This window comes from Myotis yumanensis, unplaced genomic scaffold (genome assembly GCF_028538775.1).
Source record: "Myotis yumanensis isolate MYYU_CA2020_CCGP unplaced genomic scaffold, mMyoYum1.0.hap1 SCAF_10, whole genome shotgun sequence".
NCBI classification, from domain to species: domain Eukaryota; kingdom Metazoa; phylum Chordata; class Mammalia; order Chiroptera; family Vespertilionidae; genus Myotis; species Myotis yumanensis.
The window spans coordinates 23,866,450-23,883,141 of record NW_027223761.1 but is presented as its reverse complement, the minus strand read 5'-3'; the positions used below and the strand labels follow the sequence as shown (position 1 = coordinate 23,883,141).

Below are 16,692 nucleotides of genomic sequence, written 5' to 3'. Positions count from 1 at the left end.
GAGCCTGAGCATGACTTAGGTGAAGACAACTATTACATTCTAATGAAGAACATGTAAAATATTAATGGGAATTCTGTGTTCCCTGGTTGCTTTGATATTATGATAGTGTAAGTTTTATCCAAATCAATTTAGAAATTTACTGCAATTCCAGTCAAAATACTTATAATTATAAATGTTATTGCTTGTAATTTTAATTTGTATTAATAAATATATGAATTACCCAAGAAAAGTTGAAAAGAAAGGAAAGATAATGGGGTGAGAGGAACTTACCCCACCCCATAGTCAAATATACTAGAAAAATCAAAAGAAAGAATCATCCGGTATTGGCAGATGAATTGAGAACTATATCAATGAAACACAACTGAGAATCCAGAAGCAGATCTGGTTTGCATATAAAAATGTAGTATGTGATCAAAGTGGTACTTCAAATTATTAGGGGAAGAATGTACTTTTAAATAAATATGATAATTGGCTATATAGTTTGTAAAAAATGAAGTTAGATCCCTATCTCATACCACACTAAAAATAAATTTCCCGTTAATTAAATACTTAAATGTAAGAAATAAAACCAGAAATATACCAAAAATACGGAGTTGATAATCTATAGTCTTGGAGTAGAAAAAGTCTTCCTAAACTTGATAAAAATATTAAAAAACTTGAAAAAAGTCTATACAGACATTTTTTATTTCTGTATGGCAGAAAACCTCAAAGTACAAAGGCAGTCACATTCCAGGAAAGATATTTTCATTTATATGAGACACAAGGTTAATGTCTTTATTTTATAAAAAGCTCCTTCAAATCAATAAAGAAAAAGCAACATCACATTAAGAATATGAACAAAGAGTTTGTTCAAGCAATTCATAGGTGAAATCAGATGGTCATTGAATTTGAGCAGATCAGATGCCCAATTCTGCTAATTGCCAAAGAAACACAATTAAAACAACTGTGAGCTATCATTTGCCTACTATTAGACTATTCAGGGTTAAAAAGAGTAATAGTTTTTAGTACTAGTGAGAATATGGGGAGACAGACTCATATATAATTGATGGAAGTAAATTGGTATAATCTATTTAGAAAGTAAATTTAGAAATATTTATCCAAATTTAAATGGGCATAAATAGCCTTTGACCTAATGACTCTAATCCTATTGTAACAGGTTCACATACAGTTAAACAAATATTTTTCACAGATTGTGACTGTCTTTTTACTTTGACAAGTTTTTCTGCCATGAAAAAATTTAAAATGTGCAGTTCACATGTTTACTGCAATATTTTTTGTGATAGAAAAAACATCCTGCCCGGGATGGGGTGCTCAGTTGGTTGGAGCATCGTCCTGTACACTAAAAGATGGCAGGTTGGATTCTTTTTTTTTTTTTTTCTCTCTCTCTTTTTTTTTTTGACGAGGCCTACAGACTTATTTCTTCTTGGACACACCCACAGTGCGACCCCGGTGGCCTGTGGTCTTGGTGTGCTGGCCTCGAACACGAAGACCCCAGAAGTGGCACAGCCCTCTGTGGGCCCGAATTTTCTTCAGCCGCTCCAGGTCTTCACGAAGCTTGTTGTCCAGACCATTGGCCAGGACCTGGCTGTATTTCCCGTCCTTCACATCCTTCTGTCTGTTCAAGAACCAGTCTGGAATCTTGTACTGGCGTGGGTTCTGCATAGTGGTGATCACACGTTCCACCTCGTCCTCTGTGAGCTCTCCTGCCCTCTTGGTGAGGTCGATGTCTGCTTTCCTCAACACCACATGAGCATATCTTCGCCCTACACCCTTAATTGCAGTGATGGCAAAGGCTATTTTCCGCCGCCCATCGATATTGGTGTTGAGTACTCGCAAAATGTGCTGGAACTTCTCAGGAATCACTAGAGACATGGCGGCAGTGGCGTGCAGGCCTCCTGTAGAAGAGCGGCAGGTTGGATTCTTGGTCAGGACATATCTAGATTGCAGGTTCAGTCCCCAGTCCTGATGCCTATGGGAGGCGGCCAATCAATGTTTCCCTCTTGCATATATGTTTCTCTCCCTCTCCCTCCCTCCCTTCATTCCTCTCTCTCAGAGCTCAAGGTCAGGAGATGAGGTCAGAGAAATGGAAGTAGTAAGCGGAGGTTGCATATGACATAGGGACATTGGCCAAGGTAAGAACTTCCGTTTCTATTTCATGTGACAGGAAGGCACTAGTGGTTTAAACAGTGGAATGGCATGATCTAATTTTTGTCTGGTGATTAAGTAGAAAAGATGATGATGGCTTGATAGTGGTGGAGTTGGTGAGAAGTGGTGGAATTCTGGACATGTTCTGATATAGAGCTGTCAGAATTTGCAGATGTGAGAGAAAGAAAGAGTAAGGATATGAAACTGTCAAGAACCTAAAAGAAATACCAATGACAGCAAACCTGATCTGGAATGTAAGAATGGAGTGCCTCTAATGAGGCAGAACTGTTTTACAGTTGTCTTGAACATCTAGCATCAGTGTCGTCTGTCATTGATTTTCCCAACATCAGTGTGAGTGAAATGCCAAATAATATCTCAAAATTGTATTAAAATTAGAACTTATCCCATAGTGGACTTAGTGTGCATATACTTATTTTTAAATATACTTTTTAATCTTTATTGTTGAAAGTATTACATATGTTCCCCTTTTGCCCCCACTGACCCCTTCAAGCCAGCCCCCACCCCAGGCCTTCACCACATTACCATCTGTGTCCATGGGTTATACATATATGCATACAAGTTCTTTGGTTAATCTCTTCCCCCCCCCCCCCCCCCCCCCATCCAAACAACCCTGCCTTCCCTCTGAGATTCAGCAGTCTGTTCCATGCTTCCATGCCTCTGGATCTATTTTGTTCATCAGTTTATTTTGTTCATTAGATTCCACAGATGAGTGAGATGATGTGATACTTGTCTTTCTCTTACTGTCTTATTTTGCTGAGCATAATACTCTCCAGGTCCCTCCATGCTATCTGAAAGGGTAAGAGATCCTTCCTTTTTACTGCTGCATAGTATTTCATGGTGTAAATGTACCACAGCCTTTTTATCCACTCATCTTCTGATGGACACTTGGGCTGTTTCCAGATCTTAGCTAATGTAAATTGCACTGCTATGAACATAGGAGCACATATAATCTTTCTGATTGGTGTTTTGGGTTTCTTAGGATATATTCCTAGAAGTGGGAGCACTGGATCAAATGGCAGTTCCATATTTAATTTTTTGAGGAAACTCCATACTGTTTTTCATAATGGCTTCACCAGACTGCATTCCCACGAGCAATGTACTAGGGTTCAATTTTCTCCACATCCTTGCCAACATTTGTCATTTGTTGATTTGTTGATAGTAGCCACTTAGACAGGTGTGATTTGATACCTCATTTTCGTCTTAATTTGAATCTCTCTGATGATCAGTGACTTTGATCATTTTTTCATATGTCTCTTGGCCATATATATGTCCACTTTGGAGAAGTATCTATTTAGCTCCCTTGCCTATTTTTATAGGATTGTTTGTCTTCCTTTTGTTAAGTTGTATGAGTTCCATATATATTTTGGATAGTAATCCCTTATCGGATATATCATTGCCAAATATGTTATCCCATACAGTGGGCTCCTTTTTTGTTTTGTTGATGGTTTCTTTTGCTGTGCAGAAGCTTTTTATTTTTATGTAGTCCCATTTGTTTATTTTCCCCTTAGTTGCCTTTGTCCTAGGAGATGTATTCGCAAACATACTGCTATGAGATATATCTGAGATTTTGTTGCCTATGTTTTCTAATAGGATTTTTATGGTTTCACAACTTACATTTAAGTCTGTTTTCCATTTTTAGTTTATTCTTTTTTTTTATAGCAAAGGTGGAGATTTATTGAAGAACAAGTACAGACTCTCACGTGGGGAGAGGGAAGAGTCCCACAGAATGGACTCCCACGTAGGGAGGGGAAAAGAGTCCCCTTTAGTTTATTCTTGTGTATGATGTAAGTTGGTGGTCTAGTTTCATTTTTTTTGTATGTATCTGTCCACTTTTCCCAATACCATTTACTAAAGAGACTGTCTTGACTCCATTGTATGCTCTTGCCTCCTTTGTCAAATATTAATTGAGCATAATGGCTTGAGTTGATTTCTGGGGTCTCTGTTCTGTTTGATTGATCTATATGCCTGTTCTTGTGCTAGTACCAGGCTGTTTTTATTATAGTGTCTTTATAGTATAACTTGATATCTGGTATTGTGATATCTCCAATATTGTTCTTCTTTTTCAAGATTACTGCAGCTATTTGAGGTCTTTTGGTTCCATATACATTTTTGGAGTATTTGTTCTAGATCTGTGAATTATGCCATTGGTATTTTAATAGAGATTGCATTGAGTCTATAGATTGCTTTGTGTAGTATGGACATTTTAATGATGTTAATTCTACCATTCCATGTACATGATATAATCTTCCACTTGTAATGGACATTTGCTTTAATAATGTTCTTTTTTAAAAAAAAAAAAAGTGTACTTAACTTGTACACATCTTGCTACTAAATGTTTATTAGCTATATTTGACCTTCAATTCTAAATGATAGCTGCATAGAGCCAAACCAGTATTACATGAAATGTTAAAGGGTCTTCTTTAAGAAGAAGAGAAAAAAAAGATCGAAAATATGAACAATAAAATGGCAGTAAATACATATTTATCAACAATTGAATCTAAAAAATCAAAATAAACAAACAAAGAACCAAATAAACTGATGAAGAACATAGATCCAGAGAAATGGAAATGTGGAACAGATTGAATCTCAGAGGAAAGGGTGGAGGGGCTTGGAAGAGATGTATTTATTGCCACTATTATTTTTCATATTTTTTATCTTTTTTTCTCTTTAAAATAGCAAGATTATGTCAGTAAAACTGATGACAGTAGGAAACTAAAAGCTAATATACATTTAAAAAATATGTATTGTTGAGAGTATTACAGATGCCTCCTTCTTTCCCCCCATTGCTCCCATCCACCCATATCCCGCTCTCCCCCATTCCTTTACCACCCTATTGGCTGTGTCCATGAATAATGCATTATACATATAAATTCTTTGGTAGGAGGAAAACAGTTTTGTTATTTTGATGAACTGAGAAAAATTGTGGTTTAGGATTTTATAGGCATTACATGAAATAAAGCTTACATAAAATCTCTATAATATTGTGCATTAATCTTGGGGGGAAATACACTTAAATCACTGAAGAGCTTAATGACATTTTTTAAAACATAACTTTCCAAATTTTACCATTACATTCTCATGTCTTATTTTATTCTTTTAAAGAAATATGCAAAAATAAAGTTCATCTTGCACATTTGCTCATTTCAGATCATAAGGACTTGCAAGCAAGCATTTCCTAAAGTTAAAATTATTTGCATGTTCTCCCATTGCATGTCAGATGATTGATTCATTAAGGAAATTCCAAAGCAATATCATTAAGTACATGCAAACAGTTGTATTGAGACAGTGAAATGACTGGCAAATTTGGGAGGTCAATTGCCCCATTAAAATGATAATTTTTTTACCCACAATCACATTTGGCCAAAATGTAGGATATAGGACAGGGCCTATTTTGTGACATTAATTTTACATTCTAGTCATAATGTTTTCTGTGACTAAAAATATTATACTTTTCATCTAGTCATATATATATATATATATATATATATATATATATATATGTATATATATATATCCAATGATATGAATGAAACTCTTTGTAGTAATGTTTCTAGATTATTCATTTATCCATTTAGTGAGTTTCATTCATTATCTATTCATTATCTTTTCAACAATCATTTACTGAGTATTTACTATAGTAGTTTTTAATCTTGGCTGCAAGTCAAAATCCTCTATGAAGCTTTTTTAAAGCAGTGATTCCTGTGTAATAAACCCCTCAAACTAATTCAGTAGTTCTGGACTGGGGCCAGGCATCTTTATTTTTTTCAGTCGCCTTGAGTGACCCTGTTGTGCAGTCAGGATTAAGAATCACAAGCTTCTCAGTTAAGCGCAAGAGATGTAAGATTGAACACGGAAAAGGTTCTGTTCACAAGGAGACCAGAGTCAAATGAGTGAGTTAGACAAGTAAACTAGTAATTACGGTAAAATGTAGTAAGTGCTAGACAGGGGTAAGTACACCTCCACCCACTTAGATCTAATGTACATCGGCCCAGTGTCAACCAAGTCCAGTGACGGACCATAAAACACAGGAAGGTTTTCTCTCCGTACCAAGCCAAATGGCCTAAGTTGTGATTGCATCCATATTTTCTGTCTAGCTCTATGCCTTAATCAAATGAATTAGCCATACAAGATTCTATAATTAAACTCAGGAAATTGAAAAGCAGAGACCTGTTTCTATTTTTGATAGCAGGATATGGGAGATGAGAAAGAGGTGACGAAGGATTGCAAAGCAGTGAGCTCCTCCAGGGCAGGGACTAGGCCTCATTAATATTTTTTTTTTCCATGGGCCTGATTCAGAATCTAGCACATGGGTAGGCATTGGATCTGGTGTCATTTTGAATTTTCATTTTTTTCATGCTTATAGGCAGATGTCGCTACCTACACTATGTATACCTGAGAGGATGCTGTCCCTTACTCTCTGACCAGTGAATTTCACAAGGAAACCCATTTTGCTACCTGAGAGCCACAGGTCATTTGCTGAATTATCTTTAAACTTTCTTTCTTTCTTTTTTTAAATATATTTTTATTGATTTCAGAGAGGAAAGGAGAGGGAATCATTGATCAGCTTCCTATGCACGGCCCATACTGGGGATCGAACCCACAACCCAGGCATGTGTCCTGACAGGGAATCAAACCTTGATCTCCTGGTTCATGGTCGATGCTTAACCACTGAACCACTTCAGCCAGGCATCTTTAAACTTTCTAATTAAACAAAGAACTTTGCTTAATTTTTGGTAGTAGGATTGCCTTTTGTTGTCTTCTTGAGTGTTTGTACTATTGCCAGTTGATGTTTTATTTTTATTACTTTAATTTCCATTATGATATGCTATTTTATATTCTTTTGTTTCTCTTTTATTTCATTTTACACAGTCTGCATTGTCAACCTTTTTTTTCCTATGAATTACAGATGCAAAAGGGCCTGTAATGGAACCCATCTAAAATAAGGCAGGACGTGTGCCTTTGATCCCCAGAGCTGCACGAAAAGGTCCACAAAGCATGTTGCCCTTGTCATCTCCTGGTCCCTAAAGATGGGACTTAAGGAAGTTGCCAGGATCACACCTAGAAATTATTTTCAAGAAACCCAGTGGACATAGTCCAGATTAGAATTCCCTAAACAAAAGTAAGAAAGCCCCAGAAGAAAAGTTTCTTGGATTAGAGTTATTCTATTATCTTCAAGACCATCCATTCCTCAGTATAAGTGAAAGCTTTTATTTTCTTTCTCCATGATATGATATTGGCAGGGCCTAATGAGACCTTATAAAGAAAAGTTTGTTTGATTACAGTGGCGTTACTCTTATCAGCTCCAGGGATTCATATACAGTGTGGATGTGCGTAAGTGTGACTATAAATTACATAAACTTGAAGTTACATAATATAAAATATTAATAAAGTCTCACTTTATCTGAATACTTCTAAATAAAACAGATTCCCTCCCTAAATCTAGCTGGCTGAATGAATTATAAACTATAATTCTGCCATAAGAAAGTTCCATTTTAGCTGGTAAACAGAAATGCCTAACATACTGTGTCATGTCAAATGAACCAATGTTGTTGTTTATATTAGAACTTCTCTTGTGATTTCATACATTATTTGGTTATTTTAACATTTCCTATTTTCATTAGTTTTCAAAAATATAGGATGTCCTAAAAAAATGTATACATACTTTAACATCTGATAGCTCACTTAATTTTCACTCCTTTTTAGGTTTAACTGATTTGAAATAATGGGTGAAGCCAAACTAAGCTTTGAGCAAAGAAAATTTATCCTAAAGTGCCACTAGACTTTTTTATGGCAATACATAAAAGATAACATTTACAGTACGAAACCAGCAACAGGTGACAAATTGAGGGCGCACAAATGCTGAATAAAATGATTCTTGATATTTGCAATTCCATTGCTTCAGGTTATTAGCAGTGCCTGGACTAGAATGGTCATCAGTTTGAAAATAGGCATTAACAAATATAATTATTCATTTCTGTAGATTCCTTTAAATTTTGAAAATGAACTGTATGTTAATCAACACTGGCTTTATAGTCATTCAGTGTGTATACATTTTGGGGGGACACCCTATGTAAATAATAATAATATCAAGGAAATATTCATTAAGCTATCTGCCTTTTCTTTCACTTCATCAATTTTGTTAACACATTCCCAGGCATAGCTAATTCATTGCTATGTTAAAAACCACACCCTCAAATATACAGGGGTAAGCAAAAGGAGGTTTATGGAAAATAATACAATGTTTCATGTACTCACAACTGTAAACCTGCTTTTGCTCACCCCTGTATATGTTTGAAATGTGATAAAATGTCAAGGAAGCTAGGCAGTCACCATGTTGAGCTATACTTTTAATCTCTACAAAATGCTAAAGACAATGTTAAGAAAAAATTATTTAAAAGAATTAAAGCAAAAATATCCCACAGTGTTTGTTGATCCTTGTGCTTCATGAATGTTTACCTCCAATTTTACTTTATCCATGCACATTAAAATGTATTTTATATTACATTTCCTCTTTGAGAAAATTTGTTTTGAATTATGCAAGGATTGAATCATGCAAGGTCTTAAGGAATGCAACCTTCCTCAAGTGTCCTCTAAATTCAAGCTCTAAAATACGGAGTTGCTTGTTTGTTCAGATCCTTAGAATGTTTTGAATCACCTTCCTCAGTGACCAAAACTCTTTCCCTGGAAAATGATGAAATTAAATAGCAAATGGCAAGAAGATGAACTCCCTCCTCAGCTTAGACTTTGACATTTTGTTTCTGAGAGACATGGTTGTTGGAAGATAAATTCCCTGATGTCTACCATTTTCTAGCCTTTTAGCAAGATCGTTTTTGTAGGGAAAGATTGAACTCAGAACACTGATGTGGTTAAAGTTAGACGCCAGGTTCTCAGCTCCTGGGTACATTATTTCTTCCCTTCTTTGGTCCAGTTCCCTGAGAAGATTAATCATATGTGTATTAGTGTACTTGGGATGTGTTTACTATAGATGACTAGAATGTGAACGAAGGTTCCAGCCTTGTGTAATTCTTACAGTGAAGAAGCACACTAAAGATGCTCAAGTTCCAGGATTGCAGTCATGCTTTCAGATCTTCATTCTTAGGAAATCTGGACTGGAAAGATTTCTCTGTGGGATACTATTCTCTAAGAATGGGCTCCTAAATCAAATAAAAACTCCTGTATAAATTCATTGAACATTATACTTTAATATCATCTGTATGCCAATGGGGGTAAGTCTAAGGAAAATTATATTTATTGATTTGTTTTAAAATCAACATTTTATGTTTATCTTGAAAACTAGATGCAGCGTCACTGATCTGCATGTCTTAAAATATTATATAAACAAGAGGCCCCGTGCATGAAATTCGTGCATGGAGGGGGGTTGTTCCTCAACCCAGCCTGCACACTCTCCAATCTGGGACCCCTCAGGGAACATCCCTCTCACAATCTGGGACTGCTGGCTCCTAACCACTTGCCTGCCTGCCTGCCTGCCTGCCTGATTGCTCCTAACCACTCCCCTGCCAGCCTGATTGATGCCTAACTGCTCCCCTGCTGGCCCAATCACCTCCAACTGCCCTCCCCTGCTGACCTGATAGCCCGCAACTTCCCTCCCCTGCCAGCCTGATGGCCCCCAACTGCCCTCCCCTACCAACCATCTTGTGGCTGCCATCTCATGGTGGCCATCTTGTGACAACGTCACGCGAGAGCATTGCACGATGCCACTTAGGCTTTTATTATATAGGTTAGTATCATATATGTTACTGTTATTTTGCTTCTTTTGCATATTCTAGATACAAATTCATTATCAGATATATGACTTGCAAATTGTTCCCCATTTCTTTGGACTGTCTTTTTACTTTCTTGATGGTGTCCTTTGAAGGACAAAGGTTTTTAATTTTGCTGAAGTCTACTGTATCTATTTTTTCTTTGTTGCTTATGAGTTTGTGCATTTTAAATAAGAACATTTACCAAATTCTAAGTCATGAAGATTTATCTCTGTGTTTTCACTTAAGAGTTTTATAGTTTATTGCTCTCACATTTAAGTCTTTGATCTATTTTGAGTTAATTTTTGTGTATGATTTAAGGCTCCAACTTCATTCTTTTTATGTAGCTATCTGGTTGTCCCAGTACCATTTGTCAAAAGACTATTCTTTGCCCTTTGAATGCTCTTGGCACTCTTGTCAAAAATCAGTTGATCATAATTATATAGTTTTATTTCTAGGCTTCCAATTAAATTTCATTGATCTCTATGCCTATTGCTGTGCTAGTATCAGACTATGTCAATTACTATTGTTTTGTAGTAAGTTTTGAAATCTGTGTGAGTCCTCCTACCGTATGTATTTGGAATTATTGTCTATCCTTTTGCTAGTCATCTTCTCTTTGTCTCATTTTTATTTTCCAGTTCTTCTCTTTTGCCTACTTTTATGTTAAACAGTATTTTTGTGGAATATTTTTATTCTCTATTAGCTTATTAGCTTTCTTTGTATTATTTTTAGTGTCTGCTCTAGGGACCATAATGCAACTTTAATTTTAAGTAAAATATAAGATCCCTACAGTAGCATTGTTCCATTTACCTACTCTGGTCCTTTGTGCTATTGCTATCATATACATTACTTATCTATATCTATATTAAAAACCTAAAAGTATTGTGTTATAATTTTACTTAATGAGTTCTGTCTTTTAAAGAAAGTAAGAGAATATGTATGTATTTTACTTTCTGTATATCCAAGTTATCACTCGGTATGATTTTAGTTCAGCTTGAAGTATTTCTTTAGCATTTATTGAATGCAGACCTGTTAGCAACAAATTCTCTCATTTTTAATTAATTGAAAATGTCTTTGAACCTTTAATTTTGAAGAATAATTTTAGAATAGCCTTTTATTGGAAGACATATTTTTTTCCCTTAACTATTTAAATATCATCCCAGTCTCTTGTAGCCTCTATTATCCTAACGAGAAATTAGCTGTTAATCATATTTTTGTTCTCCTTTGTTTAATGTATTGTTTTTCTTTGTTGTAGTCGAGATTGTTCTCATTATCTTTTGCTTCTAGTAGGGTTTGATTATAATGTGCTTGGTGCAATTTCCTCTGTTTATTCTATTTTGGGGCATCATTGAACATCTTGTAGTTGAGAGCTCCTTTTCTGCTCCTATTTGACTCCAGTATCTTTTATGATTTATGAAATATGTTTTAAGCTTTGTTAAAATGCTTAGAAATAAAATGGGGAAATACTGATGAAATGCTACAATTTTAAAATGAAAATTAGTTCCTTAAGTATATATACAACCCAGCACATTTACAGTGGAAAATATTAATGTTACCTGTCGTCTTTTCCTATTTTCACAATATCTGTTTATAGGTGCATTTCCTCCCTCTGCTATTTATGCACGAAAAGACTTGCTACAACGATCTACCCATATTGCTACCAAGACTTTCCAAGCTTTCCGCATATTTGTGAACAATGAACTCAATGAACTTTATGCAGGACTGAAGACAGCTCAGAAGTTTCTGAGACCTGGTGGTCGTCTTGTTGCCCTCTCCTTCCATTCACTAGAGGATCGCATTGTCAAACGATTCTTGCTTGGGATAAGCATGACAGAAAGATTTAACCTAAGTGTAAGACAGAAGGTGACACAAACATCACAATGGGGTTCAGGGCATGAAAACAAGGAAGAAGTCTCTCTAGCAAGGGCCCCTTTAATGTGGGAATTGATACACAAGAAGGTACTTACCCCAGAAGATCAGGATGTACAGGATAACCCCAGAGGACGCTCAGCCAAACTTAGAGCAGCTATCAAATTATGAGAAAGTCATAATCATCTGATCCTTGAAGTGTTCCCTCACAGTTTCTCACCTGAACAGGTTAACACAAGAAATTATGGGGATATATATTTATATAGGTATGTGGTCATATGTGTGGACATTGAGAATTTTTAGCATTTTTTTCTCACAGAAAATGTAAGTAATATTAATATGGCACAGAAAGTTCAACTCAAGGAGCAGCAGTATCTCAAAACTGGACAAATGGGTTTATCTGGGCATTATTCAGGAAAATCCATCTTACCAGTTATGGTTACATATTATAAATTGGTGATTCTAAGTAAATAAAATAGCAATATAATTACATGTACAAACGATAAGAATTAAATACTTAAGTTCGCTTTAGACTGACTTTATCTACCTCTGTAATATGTAACTTTAGTTTCAAAGCTTGTTGATTGTTTTTATTCTATAGGCTTTATTCAAATCTGAACAATTCTTCATTGAAATCAGAAATAGAAAATATTCTAGGGAACAATGTGCTCAAGTTAGAAACAAACAAATGCACCTAGAAAAATGTAAGTTTCTTTTTTGCATGAAGTCATATCTACGAATGAGAGAGATTCCCAAAGGTAAATTCCCATCCAAGTACCTGATTAACAAATAAAAGATCACACTCTTATATCCAACAATGTTTCATCTGTTTCATCAATTATTTTTAGACCTGTATACTATGGGAATTTTTTCATTAATGATAATGAAACTGACAGCCTTGGGTTGGACAATGTCCTTCCAAAATCCATGTCCTTCACAGAACCTCAGAATGTAACCTTATTTGAAAATATGGTCATTGCAGATGTAAGTGGTTGGGACGATATGTACTGGAGCAGGGCAGGCCCTTTATCAAATGTGTCTGATGTCCTTGTAAGAAGCTGAGAAGAGTCAGAGGCAGAGGGAAAACCACATGAAGATGGAAGCAGAAATTGGAGTGATACATCTGCAAACCAAGGGAAGCCAAGGGCTGCTGGCAACCATCAGAACCTAGGAGAGAAGCATGAAATAGATTCTCCACCAGAGTCTTCAGGAGGAACCAGCTGTGCTGACACCTTGATTTCAGACTTCCAGCCTCCAAAACAGTCAGAGAATAAATTTCTGCTATTGTAAGCCACCCAATTTGTGGTAATTTGTTACAGCAACCCTAGGAAACTAAAACTCTGACAGCAAAAAATCTTGAATAAGTTGCATGACTAGAAGGCTTCTTCAGTAAACACAAAATTGCTTTCAAAATGTTGTAGTGTAAAAATATATTAGATACTTTATGTAATTAGACTGTTTACCACAATCATTCTTGCTTGCTTTTTGTCTCTACAATAAAATATATGAATGAGGCTTGGGAGTGGGGAGATAAAGAATCAAACTCAAGTGCATGGCACTCAACAGTTTTCACCTATTTCCCCACCCTGCTATCCTTTGGCAACCATCAGCTTGCTCTCTGTACCTGTGGATCTGTTTGTTTTGGTTTGTTCCTTTGTTTTGTTTTTTAGTTTGTTTTTTTAGACTTCACGTATAGGTAAAATCATACAGTATTTGTCTTTCTCTTATTTATTTCACTTTGGCAGAACCCTCTAGGACCATCCATTTTGTCACAAATAGTAAGATTTTACTCCTGTTTTTGCTGATTAATATTCCATTGTATATATGTACCACCTCTTTATCTATTCACTTATGAATACCTAAGCTGCTTTTATATCATTGCTATTTTCTTCATGACCTCAATAAACCTTTATAAAATTGTTTTACATGCACAATTGTACAATTCACATCTGAGTTACTAAGCAATAAAATGTGCTTCTCTGTCTTATCTGTGGCATGTCTTTGTCATTAATTCCAGTCTGATTTGAAAATGTACATGTGAGAGAGACTATCCAACTCACATAACTCAAGTAACCATTTGATATTCCTGCACAGTGCTGATGTGGTAAGAAAAAAGAGTTATGTCCTCTTCCCGGATTTACATATATTCTTTATGACTCTGCTTTTCTCTTTTTAATGGACCATAATATTTCTGAATCTACAAAATTATTGTTTTCACACAGAAACCCCTTTGATGATGAAGCAAGCCATGTTTCAGAGCCAGCCAGATGGTTTTCCCATTTCCCATTGTGTGCATATATTTTCCATGGGTTGGGGAGGGTTCAGGGAGAGGGTGAATGTTGAACCCATCTAGTTCTTCTAGAATCTATCATTGTTCCTTTGAAGAATTTCAACATTTGCCTTATGACCAGAGAATAAACATCAGCTGCTAGAGAAAGGTATTGAATTTCAAAATCCCTTTGAAATGTCACGGTAACCTGTTTAGCTCTCAGTCAGTCTTTAAAGTATCAAACATTTCCTAATGACTCCCAGATCTAAGACTGCTTATATTCCTCTATCTTAGAAGTTTGTTTCCAAAGTAACTGTGGTGAATGAATCAGCACTGTGCGGGCCTGGGAGAAGTGAGTCGCAGCTACAATCTGTGTACAATCTTTCTTCAGGTTAGATCAATTTGTGAACACTGAACAGGGTCACTTGCTCAATCTGGTCGATTTGGCTTAAACGACACAGCTCTAGCCTTTTATTTATCCCTCCATTAAATTTGAATCTGTAAAGCTGTATTTGTTTCATAGATTATTGTTTATTCTGAGAGGTGTGGAAATCAGGCAACCATTAATTCATCATTTTGCTTGACACCATCCATTGGGTGTCTATGTGCTAGGCGCTGGAGCTAAAAGAGCAAGAAGAAAAGATGTGCCTCTTGTTCCTGAAGAGCGACCCTATGTAATAAAAGCCTAATATGCAAATTGTTCAACCGGGAGTTTGACCCCTCACTATGACGTGCACTGACCACCAGGGGGTGGCACGGAACATGGCAGGCGTCGGCAACTCAGTGCTGGCAGCAGGCAGCAGTGGAGGCGTTGCCGGCCCTGGTGGGCCCCAACAAGAGCAGGACTGCAGCGGGATGGTAGAGCAGGTGAGCGGGCAGCACCAGGCCAAGGTGGATGCGAGGGAGGCCCAATCGCCCTGCATACAGTGACCAGTGGCAGTGGGGGATGGGGGGGCAGAGCCACCGCCCAGCTCCCAGGCGCTGAGGAAGCCAGCGGGGGGGGGGGGGGGGGGTGTGGAGGGGGTTGGCCTCGATCAATCGCCCTGCCGACAGCAACCAGCGGGCAGCAGACCCTGATTGCCTGATCGGGGATGGGCCCCAGGCTGGGATGGGGAACTGGAGGTGGGTGGCAGCGACCAACCACCTGCGGTGCCCAGGCAGGGGCTGCGATCTGGGGATGGGGGTGACGGGGATAGAGGTGCGGTTAGAATGCGGGGTGCCTGCCAAGCTCACTCTCACTCCCCCTGCTACCCTCCCCTGGGACGCCAGGGCTGTGTTCCGGGGAAGCCCCTGCACTCAGGTGCCAGGTTCCCAAGAGGAGCCTGCCCTGCACCCACATGGCCTCTTCTGGGTGAGCCAGGCAGCAGCCGCCAGGACCACAGGAGCTAGCCAGAAGAAAGCATGCTGCCTGCCTGGCTTCCATGCAGCACCGCTGGGCAGCCCAGAGGCCCACATTGCATCCTGGCCTGCAGCATCTGGCTGTACTCACCGCATCTCCCCATGGGGACTCGGGCACCGTGACTCAGGTAGAGAGGAGTGTGTGGGGGCCCAGATGCTGCCCAGGGTCTGCCCTTCCATGCCAGATGCTTGTGCTTCGATCGCCAGCCAGACCTAGGGAATGCACCCATGCACAATTTCATGCACCAAGCCTATAATCTAAAATAATAAAAGAGAAAGATGCAAATTGACCATACCTTCATGACACCCTCCAGCCAACCAGGGGTGAGTATGCAAATTAACCCAACAAAGATAGCAGGTTAATTTGCATACACAGACACCGAGCGGCTGGGGGCAGGGCAGGACTCTTGCAACAACACAGGCATTCCATACCACCCCAGCAGCTCTGGGCCTCTGGGCAGCGTGAGAAGGCGAAAAGGCGGCTCCAGCCCGAGCGAAGGCCGTGCCAGCAGCCAGGGGAAGGAAGGCCAATTCTTGCACGAATCTTGGTGCATCGGGCCTCTAATGTTATAATAAAAACAGATAGCTACATAAATTCTGAAAAGTTAGAATGTAACAGGTTAAGTTCTATTATAGAGGTTAAAATACTATAAGTATAAAGGAATGAATAAATGAGTGATCCTCCAAGCAGAACAGGATTTATCACTTACCCTTTTCATGTGAGAGCTACAGGAATTCTGAATTATCAATAGGTTAATATCCTGGGACATAATCAACACCAGGTGGCCTTTCCTTGTAATGCCATCGGTAGTCTTCCTGTCTTACACTTATTCTTGTTCTCTGAGCTCTACATACTTTGATTTCCAGGATGTATATATGCACATCTTCACATTAAAACTAATATTCATAGACACGGATGACCACCTAACAGTAATAGTGAAACCGCCTATCCAAATGACCCTTTTTATGCTAGAATTAGGAGTCTTGATATTTTTGAAGCCGTGGTCTCCTTTGAGAACCTGATTAAAATTAGAGCCTCCCAAAAGGAAAAGGCACATACACACTAATTTTGTATATCAAGGGGCTTATAAACCCCCCTCATGTCTATCATGGGCTGCGGTTCAGTGACTTCTTTTGTTAATGCACTAAAGAACATTTCAATTCACGCCACCAATCCCAGATCTGATCCTGTGATATGTCAAAGGATATGGGCTGACAATTTCTACCTTA

General features: G+C 37.9%; 2 protein-coding genes across 5 annotated transcripts in view; one reads left to right on the top strand and one right to left on the bottom strand.

Annotated features, from left to right (window-relative positions):
• METTL15 (methyltransferase 15, mitochondrial 12S rRNA N4-cytidine) overlaps positions 1-13,749 on the top strand; it is a 183,918-nt gene extending 170,169 nt beyond the window's left edge. For 2 of the 4 annotated variants that reach the window (XM_070428130.1, XM_070428131.1), the window contains one exon: positions 11,521-13,749. In XM_070428130.1, the coding sequence (XP_070284231.1) occupies positions 11,521-11,966 (446 nt within the window). In that variant the 3' untranslated portion in view covers positions 11,967-13,749. Of the gene's footprint in view, positions 1-6,529; positions 6,602-11,520 lie in introns of those variants that run through there. The other 2 variants (XM_070428133.1, XM_070428132.1) reach the window with 2 other exon arrangements.
• LOC139017993 (small ribosomal subunit protein uS13-like) lies at positions 1,404-1,897 on the bottom strand. The gene has a single exon (XM_070426620.1). It carries the CDS (start codon positions 1,870-1,872, stop codon positions 1,414-1,416), a length of 459 nt encoding a protein of 152 aa, XP_070282721.1. The 5' UTR covers positions 1,873-1,897; the 3' UTR covers positions 1,404-1,413.
• Positions 13,750-16,692: the final 2,943 nt, after the last annotated feature.

Bases quoted from the DNA above. Each gene is read 5' to 3' on its own strand.
- LOC139017993 (XM_070426620.1), bottom strand. From the start codon at position 1,872: ATGTCTCTAGTGATTCCTGAGAAGTTCCAGCACATTTTGCGAGTACTC.